Source organism: Cynocephalus volans, chromosome 15 (assembly GCF_027409185.1).
Source record: "Cynocephalus volans isolate mCynVol1 chromosome 15, mCynVol1.pri, whole genome shotgun sequence".
NCBI lineage: Eukaryota > Metazoa > Chordata > Mammalia > Dermoptera > Cynocephalidae > Cynocephalus > Cynocephalus volans.
Genome location: NC_084474.1, coordinates 49,342,766 through 49,359,445, shown reverse-complemented (window position 1 = coordinate 49,359,445; position 16,680 = coordinate 49,342,766). Strand labels below are relative to the sequence as shown.

General features: G+C 40.3%; 1 protein-coding gene across 6 annotated transcripts in view; it reads left to right on the top strand.

Moving 5' to 3' along the window:
• Positions 1-3,524: 3,524 nt before the first annotated feature.
• The window catches only part of CDH17 (cadherin 17), a 53,823-nt gene continuing 40,667 nt past the window's right edge, over positions 3,525-16,680 (top strand). For all 6 annotated transcript variants that reach the window (XM_063079862.1, XM_063079861.1, XM_063079864.1 and 3 more), the window contains exons 1-2: positions 3,525-3,575; positions 9,371-9,469. In XM_063079862.1, the coding sequence (XP_062935932.1) occupies positions 3,525-3,575; positions 9,371-9,469 (150 nt within the window). The remainder of the gene's footprint in view (positions 3,576-9,370; positions 9,470-16,680) is intronic.

Sequence of the window (16,680 nt, the reverse complement as noted above, 5' to 3'; positions counted from 1 at the left end):
CGGGAGATCTGTTCTCAAATCATGGCACCCTTCGCGTGGGAGTGGAGAGCGATTACTTCTCTCTTCCACTGGAACACCTTTCCTGTGGGATAAGATGACATGTAAATGACAAAATAATGGATAAGTGCTTTTCTGCTTTCACTTTTTAGATTCCATTAAAACACCCCAGATAGTGGCCTTCATGAGCATCTGACTAAAATAAGACATTCACTTTATTTTTATTTGCTTTTCTATCATTCAACTTACATTTCTTTGGAAAAGTAAAAGTGCTAAAAAAAATTAGTTCAAGGAGGGAGGATATATTTCAACCATTTCTCAACTATTTACCAATCACAAATCTATTAGTATATTTAAAAAAGAAACAAAATTTTTGTCAATGATAGAATGCTTTACTTTGCATCAAAATAAAGCTTGAAATCTCAGATTAGTTGTCTTTAACATGTTACGTTTATTCTGACAGCTCTTACCGATGAGAACAAATTCATCAGATATCCATGTTAAATAACCACAAATGTTTTAGAATTTAACAAACATCTGTTGAGGGCTTAATATATGCAAAGTATAGTGTGAAGAGCTCTGAGAGAAATAACAATTTTTTAAAAAAGGCCTTTGCCCTGAAGGATTTTATTTTCTAGCACAGGCAATAATACCAACAGGTAAGTAAAGGATAAAAATAAATAAATAAGTAGAATGTGGACAGGAGGGGTTTTGAGAGGAAGAGGCTTCTGGCTGGAAATCAAGAATGCTTTCGTGAAGGAAGTAGGATTTAGGTCCTAGCTCTATGAAGGCAGAGCCTGGACCCCAAATCCCTTACTTTAGTTTCCCATTTCTTAGCACAGTGTCTGGCATGTAATGAAAACTTAGTTCAATGTGTTTTAAGTAAATGAAGCAGTTGGACCTACACAGTAAGATATGAGAAGTGGAAGCAGAGGCAAGGAAGGATAAATTCAAGCTGACTTCATTTAGCAAATATCCACTGTCCATTTTACTCCTGGCCAGGACTTGGGTCAGGTGGGGAGAGAGGCAAGTGACAAAGCGCGGCTCCAGGAAAGCTCCGGGCAAAGTCCCTCCGGGTGAGCAGCACTACTGGGGAGGGGCGGGAGACACGGCTGGAGGAGCTGGCAGTGGCACCTGAGAGCTCTTGAATGCTGAGGAGTTTGAGGAGAAAAGTCCCCAAATGTGTCATTATTGTCTGTATTTGTACTTCTATTAAGCAAATATTGGTTGATAGCTATCAAGTGCATTTTGCTAACATAAAAAAACTCGTTAGACTTAAGATACCAATTTGTTCATTTATATACATTTCATCTTGCAATATTCTAGAACCTGAGATTGTTACTTCCTTCTATGTGTTTCCAAAACCAAATGAGCAATCTAAAGCAGTAGAAAAATGTCTTGTTTGTGTTTTACTATAACGAGTTAATTCTAAAATGATGTTTGGACATGTCAACCAAATTAATTCTGTTGCAAAAACTAATTTTTAAATATCAAGGAATTCATGAATCTAGGAGTCCAGAAGGGTTTTAATCCTAGCTTTTTCTTAAAATAGCTGTGGAATCTTGGGGCAAATCGCTTAATTTACATAGCATGTATAAACTATATATATATATATATATATATATTCTTATGTATATCTACAACTCTTTGTCTATGTAGCTATCATAGACTGTATACGGTATCATAGAAAGAGTTGAAAGATGTTTTGGTCTCGGGAAGTGACAGATCTTGTTGGAAGCATGGCAGTGTCACTTCCTAGACGTGTCTTTTGGCAAATACTTAACTTTGAGCTTCAATTTCCTCATCCATAAAATAAGAATGACAATTCCTAATTGTGTCTGGGAGAAAATCATAGGAGCACACATTTATTACTGAGTGGTTGCTATGTATTTTCCATGTGGGGAAACAGGCATGGAGGGCTGAACTGGTGCATCCAGGGTCACACAGCTAGTGAAAAGCAGAGCTGGGTTCCTGCCTCAGAGTCCACCTCTGCACTACTCTGTTATTCTGTTTTTAAAGGCCCTGCCACAAATCTGCCTCATAGGTGATGCTTAATAGATGCTCATTTCTTTCTTTATCTCCCAGGGCATCTGTCAGGCTAAAATCAGATAGCACTTTTGCCTTTTGAAAGTTCAAATATAAGCTAACCAAATGTAAGGCATTTAAAATTTTCAGTCTAAATTTTTAGAGTGGTTACATTTTTAATGATCACTTTCCTATGCCGATTGTATTAGTGGTACATGTTCCATGTAGAAAACTTAGAAAAAGATGGAAAAGTAAACCAAGATCATCCATAATCCTGAGTGATAATAAAGTGATTGGGATTTTAGTGGAATGAATACATCTTTGATTTCCTTGTTTTATTTTGTTTGTGTTTTTCCAATATTATAATAGGCAACAATCCTGCTTTATGGGTGTTAAAATGTACCCCCAAAACAAACAAAATGGACTCACTGTGGTTAGAAGTAACATTCAAATTGTTTAATAGAACCAAATGGCCACAGGAAGGGAAAAGGCAGACACACATTTTTTAGCCTGGAAGTATGAATCTTACGAACTGTTATAAAGTTATATTCTCTGTAGCTAAACAAAGGCATCTCTCAGAAAATAAGTCCAAGTCTGCTATAGCTGGGAATTCTACACTGACCTTCAACAAGTCCACCTGCTGCCAGTCATTGACCTCTCCTGCTTATTCATAGAGCCCACCACAACTCCAATTAGACAAGAACCAGACGCCAAAGACATTCTTCTCTGAGAGGTCTCTCTCTTCTCTTAGCAGATCCCGTGGTCCTCTTTTGTTAACACGGGCCATGCAGGAAACTTATCTCACATCTTAAAATCAGTTAGTCATGACATGTCTCAAGGGGAAAGTTATAATATCTGTAAAATGGGAAGTCTCTAGGAGGAAAGGAAAAATAGTATTGAACACAAGAGAATGAGGGCAGAGCTTGGATTCTTATTTGATCTCTTTTGGAGTAATAAATACATTTTTTCCTTAGGTGTACTGCACAGGTAATAACAATATTTAGAAGACAAAAGGGGCAGCTGATGAGGGTTTCCAGTAGAGACTTGTGAACATTCTTGGGCTCTTTCCACTTGAGGAATCTCATATATTTGAAGCTTTGAATCAGAACCACTAAAATTTTTGTATCTAGTTATCCTGGCATTTGCCAAAACATATCTTCCCATTCATATAATAAGAGTGAAAATAATACTTATTGTCTACCACTTAAGACTCTTAAATGAAGAAGATTATAACAGAGAGGAACAGTTAAAGAAACAGAGTTACTGTGAGCTTGTTTTGAGATGTTGACTTGTGCATTGCTATGGATGAGGTATTGTGAAACTTCGGGAAGAATGAGCTGTTCTATGCAAGGAGAGGCTGGCCTTTAGGGAAACTGTTTCACTAGGTTTATAACTGAATATCATCCAGGGATTCTTACTGTTGAAAAGACATGATTTTGACAGGCTGGTAACTAATCACTTTTATTTCTGGTTTATTCACAGGAGTTTGAATAGAGAATACCATGATGACTCAAGCCCGTCTTCACTCCCTGTGTCTTCTTGCACTTTATTTGGTAAGAGAGGAGGGTGGTATTCTGTCCATTTACTAGAGTATTTTCTGCCATCCTTCTACCCCATACCCCATTATCATCACTTAAAAAAGGTGGCCTGTCAAAATTAAATTGTTGTATGGAGTGGACACCTAGTTTGTCCCTATGAGACATTTTCAGTGAAATGGCTACAAATCATATGTCTGTCCTTCCACAGGGGGAGGCACTTTCTCCTCAGCTCTTAAAAGTGACACCTCTTAATGGACAAATTTAAAACAAATCTACCTATTCAGTTCTAGACCTTCATGTGTAGCTAGGGAGAATCTGGAAGAAATTATACTGATACTATACATGTATTAGTCTAAGTCTCTTAATCTTGCCTTTTCTTTTTTTTTTTTTTTAACTTTGACCATAAAAAATTACCACCAAAACAAAATCATTTTCTCTGTTTTCAACCCTGCTCTGCTCTGTGCTTTTCTTCTCATTAATGGATTGGAGTTTTCTGGTTAAATTTGTCTCTAGCCATCTGTTGAGTTAACCCTATTGACTGGCTTCTAGAGCTGTAGCTGGATGAAAACCGGAGAGTCCCAGCCCTCGACCTTGAGTAGGGAGTGGGGTGCCATCTTTGTTTTACCTGTGAGCCTCCTGAGGCTCATAAAGGTTGCCAAAATATTTGTTGTATTATGAAGCAAGATTATGGGGAAGCATTTTCCTTAAAAGGAAGTTTCTAGATCTTCACACCTCAAATCTTGTTTCCTTGCTTCAGGGACCCAAAAATAATACACCAAATTTCAAGTCCCAGAGGGTTCCCAGATCCCACACAGTTCAAAATATTTACAGAGTGCAACAGAGTCAAACTTGTAAAATTACCAGAGCTTTCTTCCTGGGAGAAAAAGTCTAGTTCAAACTTCATAAGCAATGTGCACCTTCACAGCCTGGAGGCTCAAATCTTGTCCTCAGGATTGTGTAAGGGCTAGATCAAACTCCTGCTTTTTACCACTCTCCTCTTCCTGTCCTCTCAAATGTCCTTTGCTACCTACGTTATTGTAGAGTGGAGTCAGACCTGGGTTCAAACTTGGTGCTGCCACTTACCAGTAACAGGAATTTAGGTGAGTTACCTAAGCTTTGAACCTCAGTTTTCTGCCCTGCAAAATGGGTCTAAAAATAGTACTTGCCTTACAGGATGTTGTGACAATTAAATGAGATAATGAACTTATAAAGCTCTTGGATCAGTGACTGGCACAGTCTAAGCACTCAGTAAATATGAGCTATTATTATTACTACTGCATTTTAAATATCCATATCTATATCCATATGGACTCTGACCTCCATGAAGAAGGGACACCTAGCGTGGTTCCAGGAACAGAGTAGAAATGAAATATGTTACTGGACTTATATTAGGAAACAACAATGAGGTATAAGAGAGAAAGAGAAGATTCTATCACAATAATTTGATATCAGCAGGCCATTTTCTCCTTGTCTGAGAAGGGGATGTGCATCTTTTCTTCATGAATGCAATGTGAAAATAAGGTTTTCTTCTGTCTACTCCCACCCCACTGGGATTTCTACATAGAGTAAGAAATACTGCCCAAACAACTGCTGGCAGCCAACGCCTGCCTAGGAGATGGCCCCAAGCAGACCTGTGTCTGGGTGAAGGCAGGGAGGTTCTCCCTGTGCAGTGGGATTTCAGGGATTTTGGAATGGAGCCACTTCTTTCTCCTGCCTCTGCCCACACCCTACTCCCAAACCCTCTCCTGCGAAGACTGGAAGTTTAGTTGGAAATTCTTGCCTTCCACATAAGGCTTCATTCAGCAGAGTTACTTATTTAAAACAATTGCTAGTTGTTGACTCCCCACTGCAACTGGCTCTCCTGTTCTTTTCTAAGAGTTGGTTTCATAAGGGGGTTGGAAACACAGCATGGACGTACGGCAATGGCACTGATGAGAGAGTGAGTCAGCGATCCAGGGTTTGGGAAAGGGTGCTGAACATGGAGGCAGGGGAGACTGCGGAGAAGCCACCTTATTTTAGAGTTTTGCTTGAGATATCCAGAAGGAAGAAAGGTTTGGCACAAATATCACACGACCAAGGCACTGAACTTTTGCTGGCAGCTACCAGGCAGACGGCCCTGGCAGTTGCATGTCCTTTGTCCTGGAAGGCAGTATAGCAACATGGGGAAGAGCTGGGGTGTGGTGGTCCCACAGAGCTGGCTCCAGTCCTGAGGTAGTACGACCTGTGAGCACTTTGCCTCTACCATGGGACTTCTCTGGAGGTGCTTTCGTGATAACGTTGATCAGAAGAAGTGACGTATGTAGAGGGTCTAGTCCCATCACTACCACGTGGGAGACACTAGAATGTCAGGCCCATTCTCTTCCTTTCACCTCTTTGCACAAGGTGGTGGGTGTTCTTGCCTCCAGCTTCTGCATAAGTCCACCACCCACTCGTCCTCTCACGGGTTCCTGCCACACCGTCATTCGCGGTTCTGGCGGTGTGGGCTTGATGACTAATGGTGAGCACATGCACTTTGAAATCTTTATAGCCCCAATAGCCAGGATAACTGGCAGGAAGAGAGACCTGTTGCCCTGATACGAGGATGCAACTTTGAACCCTGGAACTGAGACCCAATGTTCCTTTCCTGATAGGTGAGCCAGCTTGTGTGTGTAGGAAAAGTGCAGCCTTGTTTGTGGGGTTTGTCTGGCTAACATAGTTTTCACTGGTGTAACCAGCTGAAGGGCTGACCGCTTGCTGATGGCAGTGCCACGCTGACGAAGGCCATCTGCTGTTCAGCAGCAGCTCCACAGAAAGCACAGCCCTTGTCTTGGACTGACTGTGGCAGTGCCTGGACATCTGCACCTGGTCCTTGCGCCTCACCTTCCAAGAGGAGCGGAGCCCCTAAAGGAAGACAGACTTAGAAAGGAAGAGATAGGCTAGAAGTCTGTGAAATTACTGTGAGTTAAGAATGCTTCTAGCTAGAAGTAACAGGAAATTTGACTTGAGGGCATCTTAAATATATATGTGTTGTCTCCTCAGACAACAAGAAGCCTGAAGTAGGCAATCCAGGGCAGGTTTATCGGTTCCATGATGTTAGCGGAGCCTTAAGCTTCTTTCCCTTTGTGCTGCAGACACAAGGTCATTGTCTCAGCCAGAACTATGGGGAAGGGCAATGCCAGTGAGTCTGTCCTTCCTCATCAGAAAACAAGAGCTTGACCCAACGCCCGCGCAGACTTCCCCTCTTGTGTTTTGAACCAGAACTGGGACACTTGGCCACCTTCCTGGTGGCAAGGGAGCCTGGGGGAGAGGCCACTTGACTGCCCAGCCTCTGTGGTGGGAAGCACCAAAGGAGAGGGGTGGGCAGTGGCAGGAGCAGCCAGTTTGAGGACCTGCCACCCCCTGAGGAAGGGCAGACCCCAGCTCAAAGCCCTTAGTGCTCTCCTTTGCCACTGCTCTTCCACCAGACATCTGTGTCAACTTGGTCAAGATGCAACAAACTGAGGAATAGCGTGAGACCCTTTTTTCTGCCTGTTGCTCACATACTGATTGTTTTTGGGTTATTCCCAGAAAGCAGCAGTTTCCTCAGCAATAGTGTTTGCTGTCCCTACCGAATACAAAGCAAATTCTCTTTCTTCCACCTTATTTTTTTGGTTTTACTTGCTTGGCTGCAAAAACCATTGACTCGCCATGGCAAGCTTCTGATTCTAACCGATCCCACCCCCCATTTTCACAACAAAGGGGCAGCCCAAAGAACCACCCAGGAAGGAGGGGAGTCCAGGGTGGGTATGGGACACTAAATTCCCGGTCCTGGAGGGTGACCCTGCCTGGTTGTGTGGCTGGCTGTCCCTTCCTGCATGCGCCTGCTCCGCTCTGCCTTGCTGAGCCTTTCAGAAGTGCGTCATGAGGGACGATGCGGATGGCAGGGCTGCTCCGAATGCTCCCTGTCCTTTGGGGTTGGGAGTGGTGGGAGCCACCCCCTTGTGCATGTCCCCAATGCAGCAGGCTTGTCTCGGCCGCTTCTGCGCCTTCTGGTGGGTTGTGGGGCATAGTGGCTAAGAGGGCCCATTCCAGAGTTAGAGGTTCGAATCCTGTTTCCAGCCACTTGCCTGAGCAAATTACTTAACCTCTCAGCATCTCAGCCTTAACACCTATAAAACAGGGCTAACAAATCCGGGAAATGCAAATCAAAACCACATTGAGATACCATCTAACCCCAGTTAGGATGGCTAAAATCCAAAAGACTCTGAACAATAAATGCTGGCGAGGTTGCGGAGAAAAAGGAACTCTCATACATTGTTGGTGGGACTGCAAAATGGTGCAGCCTCTATGGAAAATGGTATGGAGGTTCCTCAAACAATTGCAGATAGATCTACCATACAACCCAGCTATCTCACTGTTGGGAATATACCCAGAGGAATGGAAATCATCAAGTCGAAGGTATACCTGTTCCCCAATGTTCATCGCAGCACTCTTTACAATAGCCAAGAGTTGGAACCAGCCCAAATGTCCATCATCAGAGGAGTGGATACGGAAAAGTGGTACATCTACACAATGGAATACTACTCAGCTATAAAAACGAATGAAATACTGCCATTTGCAACAACATGGATGGACCTTGAGAGAATTATATTAAGTGAAACAAGTCAGGCACAGAAAGAGAAATACCACATGTTCTCACTTATTGGTGGGAGCTGAAAATTAATATATAAATTCACACACACACACACAAACACACACACAAAAAAAAAAAATGGGGGGGGAGAAGATATAACAACCACAATTACTTGAAGTTGATACGACAAGCAAACAGAAAGGACATTGTTGGGGGGGAGGGGGGAGGGAGAAGGGAAGGAGGTTTTGGTGATGGGGAGCAATAATCAACCACAATGTATATTGACAAAATAAAATTTAAAAAACAAAACAAAACAAAACAGGGCTAACAAGAGTCATTTACCCTCGTAGGGTTGTTGTCAGGAGTAGATGTGCTTAGGACAGAGCTGCACACGCACTAGCTCAGCAAGTGTGAGTTCTTCTCACTGTCCCAGCTGCACATGCTACCATTCCAGCCTGGACCTGGGTGTCTGCTGGGCTTCAGGTTTAGAGTCTTTGCGTTTTAGAACTGTTATGGGGCTACTGCTGAAAGTAAACATTTTGTGTTTTTATTGCTTTTCTTCTAAATGAATATAAAAGTGCTAATCAAATGTTAAAATAGTAAGCTTTCTTTAAAGTTACAGTTCAAATTCAGATTTAAATTTGACCAAAATTTACCATGTAACTATGTGCCAAGCAAGTGTTGTACCAAGCACATCTACATGTTCTTTTTCTCCTACTTATTAATTCAATTGTTCTTGTGGAGACTGAATTCAAGAACCCTGGGAATCTGTAGCGAATGTCTTTATAAAATAGTAGGAGTGGAGGGAGGTGTTTTAAGAAGCTGGCGTAAAACGATGTAGAATTTAAAGGCAGAGCTGCATTGTGAGAAACCATGAGCTGAGTGTGCATGCCGTCACCTACTTACATGTTTTACTCTGGCCCAACCTCTCTAAGCCTCATTTGTAACATGGGGGTGGTAACACTCTCCCCACAGGGTGAATGCTTGGATGGTTAAATGGGAAAAGCAATGCAAAGCTCGTAGCAAGTTATTTTGACAAGGTAGAGCCTTAACAATTATTACACCCCTTTCTGTCTGTTTTGACTAGATTTTTCCATTGTTTTCAGCCATGATAGAATCCTTTGTCTTATATATCAGTTCTGGAATCCCTAATAAAATCAGTAAGGGACACACATACGTTCATAATAGATGCTAATTTTCTCTCTTTCTTTGCTAACAGACAACTGGATATGGCCAAGAGGGGAAGGTTAGTGGACCCCTGAAGGCTATGACCCTTCCTGTGTTTGAAGGTCAAGAACCAAGCCAAATCATATTCCAGGTAAAGACTACTCTTGATCACTGTCATCTTGGTTTCTCACGTGCTCTCGGTGAACTTTTACTCCCTTATCTATTGTACAGCAGGAAATAAAAGAGACATGGAAAAAGCTCATCAAGAATGGTTTCAGAAGCTAAGTTAAACAAAGGGGTGGTGGCCTCAGTATTGTAAGAGTCCTATCTGATGTCCTCATTCAGATTTCCCCAGGAGTCTCTGGGATGAATGCTACCATCCCTTGGGTAGGGGGCTGGGTGTCTGCAGGCTCTGCCTCTCCCCTAGGGTGGAAAGGGACCCAGTCACTGGAGAGGGAGTAGCCATCTGACTGTCAGGGCTGTCTGTTCAATGAGCTTGAAGTGTCTGAAGACGTGGCTTCTCCAGAGTCAGCTGGGAGAGGAGGCTGTGGACAGGGAGAGCCCTGACTCCCAGGCTCTTAGGTTTTCTCCCCAAAGCAATGAGCCTAACCAAGTTTCCATTGAAGAAAGACCCCTCTGGCCACAAACTGGAGGAGGAGAAGGAGGCTACAGGGAACTGGCGAGGAGTCTACGGCAGGGGCTCACACGAGAGATGAATTCCTCCTTTATTTACTTTCTCTGCCTTGTCAGGGAGCACTTGGTTGTAGATTTCTCTGACATAATTTATTCCTTTTATGTGTGTATTCTGCGTCACAAGCTGGTAAGAACTTCATGTGCTAGGCATGCATTTGTATTCTTTTATTAACCATATGTGGAGTGCCTACTGTATACAAGGCACTATGCTGGAGAAACTGGATGACCCTGACACTGTCTCTGCCCTGGTGATCTCTCTGGTTAGAAGGAGGAAACAAGTCAACAAACACCTGTACTGGAGGCTCTGGTGCAAGCCTGGTGGGATGCAGAGGGGCAAAGGGCAGGTGATGGAAATGTGACTGCCTTTATTTATATTTATTTTTTAAACTGACAAAATTGTATATATTTATCATGTACAACGTGTTTTGAAATATATCTACATTGTGGAATGCTAAATTGAGCTAATGAACATGTGCATCACCTCACATTTTTTCGTGGTGAAAACACTTAAAAATCTAAGAGTGACCAATTTAAAATGAAGATGGTAGTGAGCAAACAGAAAACTAAACTTGACCCCTAAACTGAGTATTCAAAAATAAGTATATGCTTACAAACAGGAAGTAGGCACTGAGTACAGGATGGGAAAAAGCATGGAGGTGTACATTTAGCAAGAAAATGGCAGATGGCAGGTGGCTCAGGGTCTAGAGTGGGAGACTGCTCAGTCAAAGGGCTTCACATGTGCCAAGACCAGTGTAGGCTGGACTGGCCCTGCATCCTGTAGTAGGCTGCAGAGTGCCATTGGGGAGGTTCAGCAAGGACTGCCATAACTAGATTTGTGCTTGTACAAGCTTACTCTGTCATCACTGTGAGCATGGGTTGAAGGGGCTGAGCCTTAGGAGACCAATTGCAATAGTCTGGGAAGTGATGGAGGCCTGGTTTAATTAAGCACAAAGAGGGTGGTATGGTTTGAATGTTGGTGTCCTCCCCACATTCATATGTTTCAGCCTTACCCCCAGTGCAATAATATTAAGAGATGGGACCTTTAGAAGGTGATTAGGTCATAAGGGCAGAGCCTTCATGAATGGAATTAGTGCCCTTATAAAAGATTCAAGGGAGCCCATTTGCCCCTTCTGCCATGTGAGGACCATCTGTGAGGAATGGGCCCTCATCAGACACCAAATCTGCTGTTGCCTTGATCTTGGACTTCCCAGCCTCCAGAACTGTAAGCAACAAATTTCTACTGTTTATAAATTATGCAGTCTAAGGTATTCTGTTATAGTAGTCCAAATAGATTAAGATAGGGAGAATGGAGGGAAGGAGACAGGTAGGAGCCATGTGAAGGAAGTCATACCTACCAGAACTGGTTACTGAATGAATGCAGGACCTGAGGGGGCCAAAGGTATTTCAGATAACTCATAGGTCTCTGGCTTGCTTGACTGGGTAGCTAGTGGTGTCATAGAGAGAGAAGAAAAAGTTTATGGAAAAGTTAATGAACAGGTACAAGTTTTGGGCATATTGAATTTAAGGTTAACTGTGGGGCATCGAGGTGGAGATGTCTAGGAGACAGTGGTCATATGGGTCTGGAGACAGACTGGGGAGTCTTCCTCATACAGGTGCTAATTGAACGACTGTGACATGAAAGCCTATCTGTAGTGAGTTATCTCAGCTGCTCATAGGGGCCAGCTGAGTGGTGCATGAAGCTGTCTAGAAATAAGAAAAACAATAGCAAAAAACAGATGTGAAAAAACCCCCACTGCACAGATATGAAATTAAAAGGCTTCTGATACTTCAGCATATGGAACAATAGGGAGTAGTGGTGACTGTGGCCAACTGAGAGTGCATCAAAAGGTGTTAGGTTCAATTCAGCTCTAGATAATTTTCACAAGTCAGAATTTGGGTACTACTGTAGTAGATTTTACTAGATTTTATAAATTTTCTAGAAAAGCCAGACATTTTTATATTTATGTAAAATTCCCCGACTTTAACAGTATCAGCACAGTTAAAAAAAATCATTATATTATCTAAACAAAACATGTTTGTAGGCCATAGAGTCTGTGGCTACTTCTGTGACCTCTGTATGAAAAGATTTGGGGGCAGAATAGAGTAGGTGTTCTGTGAGTTCAGGCTCATATTCTGTTGAACAGAATCAGGACTGTAAGAGGGGACTTCAATAAGTTCATGGAAAGATTCGTGCTGTTTTTTAATTTCATTTTTCAGTGAGGTACCTTTATATATAGAGGCAATCTCCAACTTACAAGCTTTCCTATTTACAAAAATCCAGACCTAGAAACTGTTTGAAAAGATCATTCCAGAGTCTCTGAGGATACCAGCTAGCAAAAATCATTCCTTGGGCTGCTCTACTTTTTTTTGTTGTTGTTCTTTTTCTATTAGCCATGCTGCAAAGCTTATCCTTTCTTGGCTGGAAATGATAGTCCAGTTATCATGGCTAAATGTTTCTTGTTTATAGGTGTATGTTGAGGTAAGGTTGGAGAGTTGAAGTGGGAGGGTAGACAGTAGAAGACAAAGGGAATTTCCTTTCTGGAATCACAAAAACTTTTTGCAAGAAAGGACCTTAGAGACTTCTGGTATCAACCACTTGTTTTACAGATGGGGAAACTGAAGCTTAAATTAGTTAATGGCAGAGCCAAGACTAGAACACAGGTGTCCTGGCTTCCAGTCAAGCACACCATGCTCTCTCCATCTTTGTAAGTGGAGATGATGCAGCAAACTCAGCTTTGGTAAGATGTGCTTTGAGCTCTTCATTATGGTTGTGGGGAGGAGTTGTATAGATCCCCTCATCTGGCGCCTGGAATTAGGGAGGCACAAAGAAAGCCCATTGTCCCATGAGGTTGGTTCTTGGCTTATTAATATACCCTCCAAAGTAAAATGAACTAATTGTCATGACTTTTTTCACTGAGGATTTTCAACTCTTTGGGGACTTGTAGATTAAAAGACAGTATGATAACAATCTGATACAGGTCTTTTTCTTTTTAAGGAGATATAGCACATGTGCCGTAAAAATTCACCCTTTCATAATGTACAGTGGTTTTTTTTATATTACAAAATGTGCAACTATCACCACTTTCTAATTCCAGAACATTTTAATCAGCCCCAGAAGAAACCTGGTGCGCATTAACAGTCATACCCCCATTCCCTCAGCCCCTGCAACCACTAATTCAGTCTCTGTAGATTTGCCAATTCTATACACTTCATGTAAATAAATCATGTGTGTTTTTTTCATGTATAATAATGTTTTCAATGTTCATCCATGTTGTAGCATGTATCAGAATTTTATTCCTTTTTATGACCAAATAATATTCCATTGTATGGATATACCACATTTTGAATATCCATTTATCAATTGAGTTGTTTTCACTTATGGCTATAATGAATATGTTGCTATGGACATTCACTCACATATAACTTTTTGTGAGGACATATTTTTAATTCTTTTGGGGACACAAGCATACACAGAGAGAGAGAGTAGCAGAATTGCTGGGTCATAGTTAATTCTATGTTTAACTCTTTTAGGAACTACAAAACTGTTCTTCAAAGGAACTGAATGATCTTACATTTCCACCAGCATTAAATAAGAGTTCTAATTTCTCTGCCTCCTCAATGTTTGTTATTATCTGTCATTTTGGTGATAGCTGTCCTAGTGGTTGTGAGGTGGTATTTCTTCACGGTTTTGGTTTGCATTTCTGTAATGACTGATGATGTTAAGTATCTTTTCATGTGCATATTGGCTTTATCTTCTCTGGAGAAATGTCGATTCAAATCCTTTACTCATTAAAAAAAATTTTTTTTTATTGTAAGAGTTCTTTATATTCTGCATATAAGTTCTTATCATATATGATTTGCAAATATTTTCTCACATCCTATGGGCTATCTTTTTACTTTCTTGATAGTGTCCTGTATTAGTCAGTTTTCTGTTGCTTATAATGGAATACTCAAAACTGAGTATAAAGAAATGGGATTTATTTCTCACAGTTTTGGAGGCTGAGGAGTCCTAGGTTGAGGAAGTGCATTTGGTGAGGGCCTTCTTGGTGGAGAGTCTCTGTAGAGTCCTGAGGTGGCACAGGGCATCACACAGAGGGCACAAGAGTACTAACCAGTTTTCTTCCTGTCCTCATAAAGCCACCAGCCTACTTCCATGATAACTCATTAATCCACTAACCCATTAATATATTAATTCATTGATGGATTAATCCATCCATAAAGGCATAGCCCTCCCGATCCAATCACCTCTTAAAGGCCTTACCTTTCAAATACCATGGTTGGATTTCCCTCCCTCTTAACACTGTTACTGTGGGGATTAAGTTTCAATTTGAGATTTAGAAGGATTCAAACCATAGCATATCCTTTAAAGCACAAATGATTTTAATTTTGATGGAGTCCAACTTATTTTGTTGTTGTTTGTATTTATGATGTCACATATAAAAAACTATTGCTTCATCCGGGGTCACAAAGATTTATGTCTATGCTTGTCAGAGTTTTATAGTTTTAGTTCTTACATTTAGATCTTAAATCAATTTTGAGTTACTTTTTGTGTATGATGTGAGGCAGGGGTCCAGCTTCATTCTTTTACATGTGGATGTCCAGTTGTACCAGCACCATTTATTGAAAACGCTATTCTTTCCCCATTGAATTATCTTGGCACACTCATCGGAAATCAATTGACCACAAATGTAAAGGTTTGTTTCTGGACAAATTTAATTACATTGATCTATATATCTCTCCTTATGCCAGTACCACATTATCTTGAACTGGAGCTTTGCAGTAAATTTTGAAACTGGACAGTGTTAAGTCTTCCAACTTTGTTCTTTTTCAGGATTGTTTTGGCTATTCTGGGTCCCTTACATTTCCATATGAATTTTAGAGTTAGCCTGTCAATTCTACAAACAAGGCAGCTGTAGTTTTGATATGGATTGTGTTGAATCACTAGATTGACTTTAGGAGTATTGCTCTCTTAACAATATTAAGCTTTCCCATGTATAAACATGGGATGTCTTTCCATTTATTTAGGTCTTTTAAAAATATTTTTCAACAATGTTTTGTTATTTTCATTTTACAAGCCTTATCTTTGCTTAAATTTATTCTGATGTTTTTTCTTTTTTAAAAAAATTCTGTTGTAAATGAAATTTTAAAAATATTTTCAAGTTGCTCTTTGCTAGTATATAGACATACAATTGATTTTTGTATATTGATCTTTTATCCTCCAACCTTACAGGACTTATTTATTTGCTGCAATATTTTTTTTAGGTTGCTTAGGATTTTCTATATAAAATCATGTCATTTGTAGATAGAGATAGTTTTACTCTTTCTTTCCAATAGGAATGCTTTTTATTTTTCTTGCCTAAGTCCCCTTGTTAGGAACGTCAGTACAATGTTAAATAGAAGTGGCAAGATTGGACATCCTTGTTGTGTTCCTGAGTTTATGGGAAAGGCTTTTAGTCTCTCAGCTTTAAGTATAATGTTAGCTGTGGACTTTATTCTTAGACGTCCTTTATCAGATTCAGAAGTTACCTTCTATTCCTAGTGTATTGAATATTTTTTATGATGAAAGGATGTTGGATTTTGTCAATTGATTTTTTGTCTCTGTTGAGATACTCATGTGGTTTTTGTTCTTTATTCTATTGATATGGGGTATTACATTAATTGATTTTCATATATCAAACCAACCTTGTATTCTGGGATAAATTCCACATGGTAATGGTATATTATCCTTTTTATATGTTGCTAGGTTCAGTTTGCTAGTATTTCATTGAAAATTTTTGTGTCTATATTTATAAGAGATATTGGTCTGGAGTTTTCTTGTGTTGTCTTTTTCTGGTTTAGGTATCAGGATAATACTGGCCTCATATAATGAGTTGGAAAATGTTTCTTACTCTTCTGGTTTTTGAAAGAATTTGTGAAGGTTTTGTTTTAGTTCCTTATTACGTGTTAGGTAGAATTCACCAGTGAAACCGCCTGGTTCTCAGCATTTTTGTGTGAGAATTTTTTGGTTACTAATTCAATCTCTTTCCTTGTTATAGTTCTATTCAGATTTTTAATTTATTCTTGAGTCCGTTTTAGTAGCTCTTGTTTGTCTAGGAATTTACCCATTTCACCTAGGTTTTCTAACTTACAGGAAAACAATTGCTCATAATATTCTCTTTAATACCTTTTATTTCTGTAAGGTTGGTAGTGATATGCCCTCCCACGTTCTTGATTTTAGTTATTTGAATCTTGTCCAATTCTTTCTCGGTCAGTCCACCTGAAGATTGTTGATTTTTCTCCTTTGTTTTTATATTCGCAATTTTATTAACTTCCACTCTACCTTCATTTTTTTTTTTTCTTCTGTCTTTGGGGTTAGTTTATTATTTTTCTAGTTTTTTAAAGTGGAAGGTTAAGTTATTGATTTGCAATCTTTCTTCTTTTTAAATTTACAGCTATAGATTTCCCTCTAAGAACTGCTTTATCTGCATCCAATAAGGTTTAGTATGCTGTATTTTTTCATTTTAATTTATCTCAAAGTATTTTCTAATTTCCCTTTTGATTTATTCTTTGTCGGGCTTTAAAAGCTAACGCCACCTTAAGTGACATTACAAGTGGTGCCATTATGGGCCCACAAGGGCGTATTAATGTGGCAGCCTAAGACAGCGCCAGGAGGTAGTAGGGTGGGGGTGT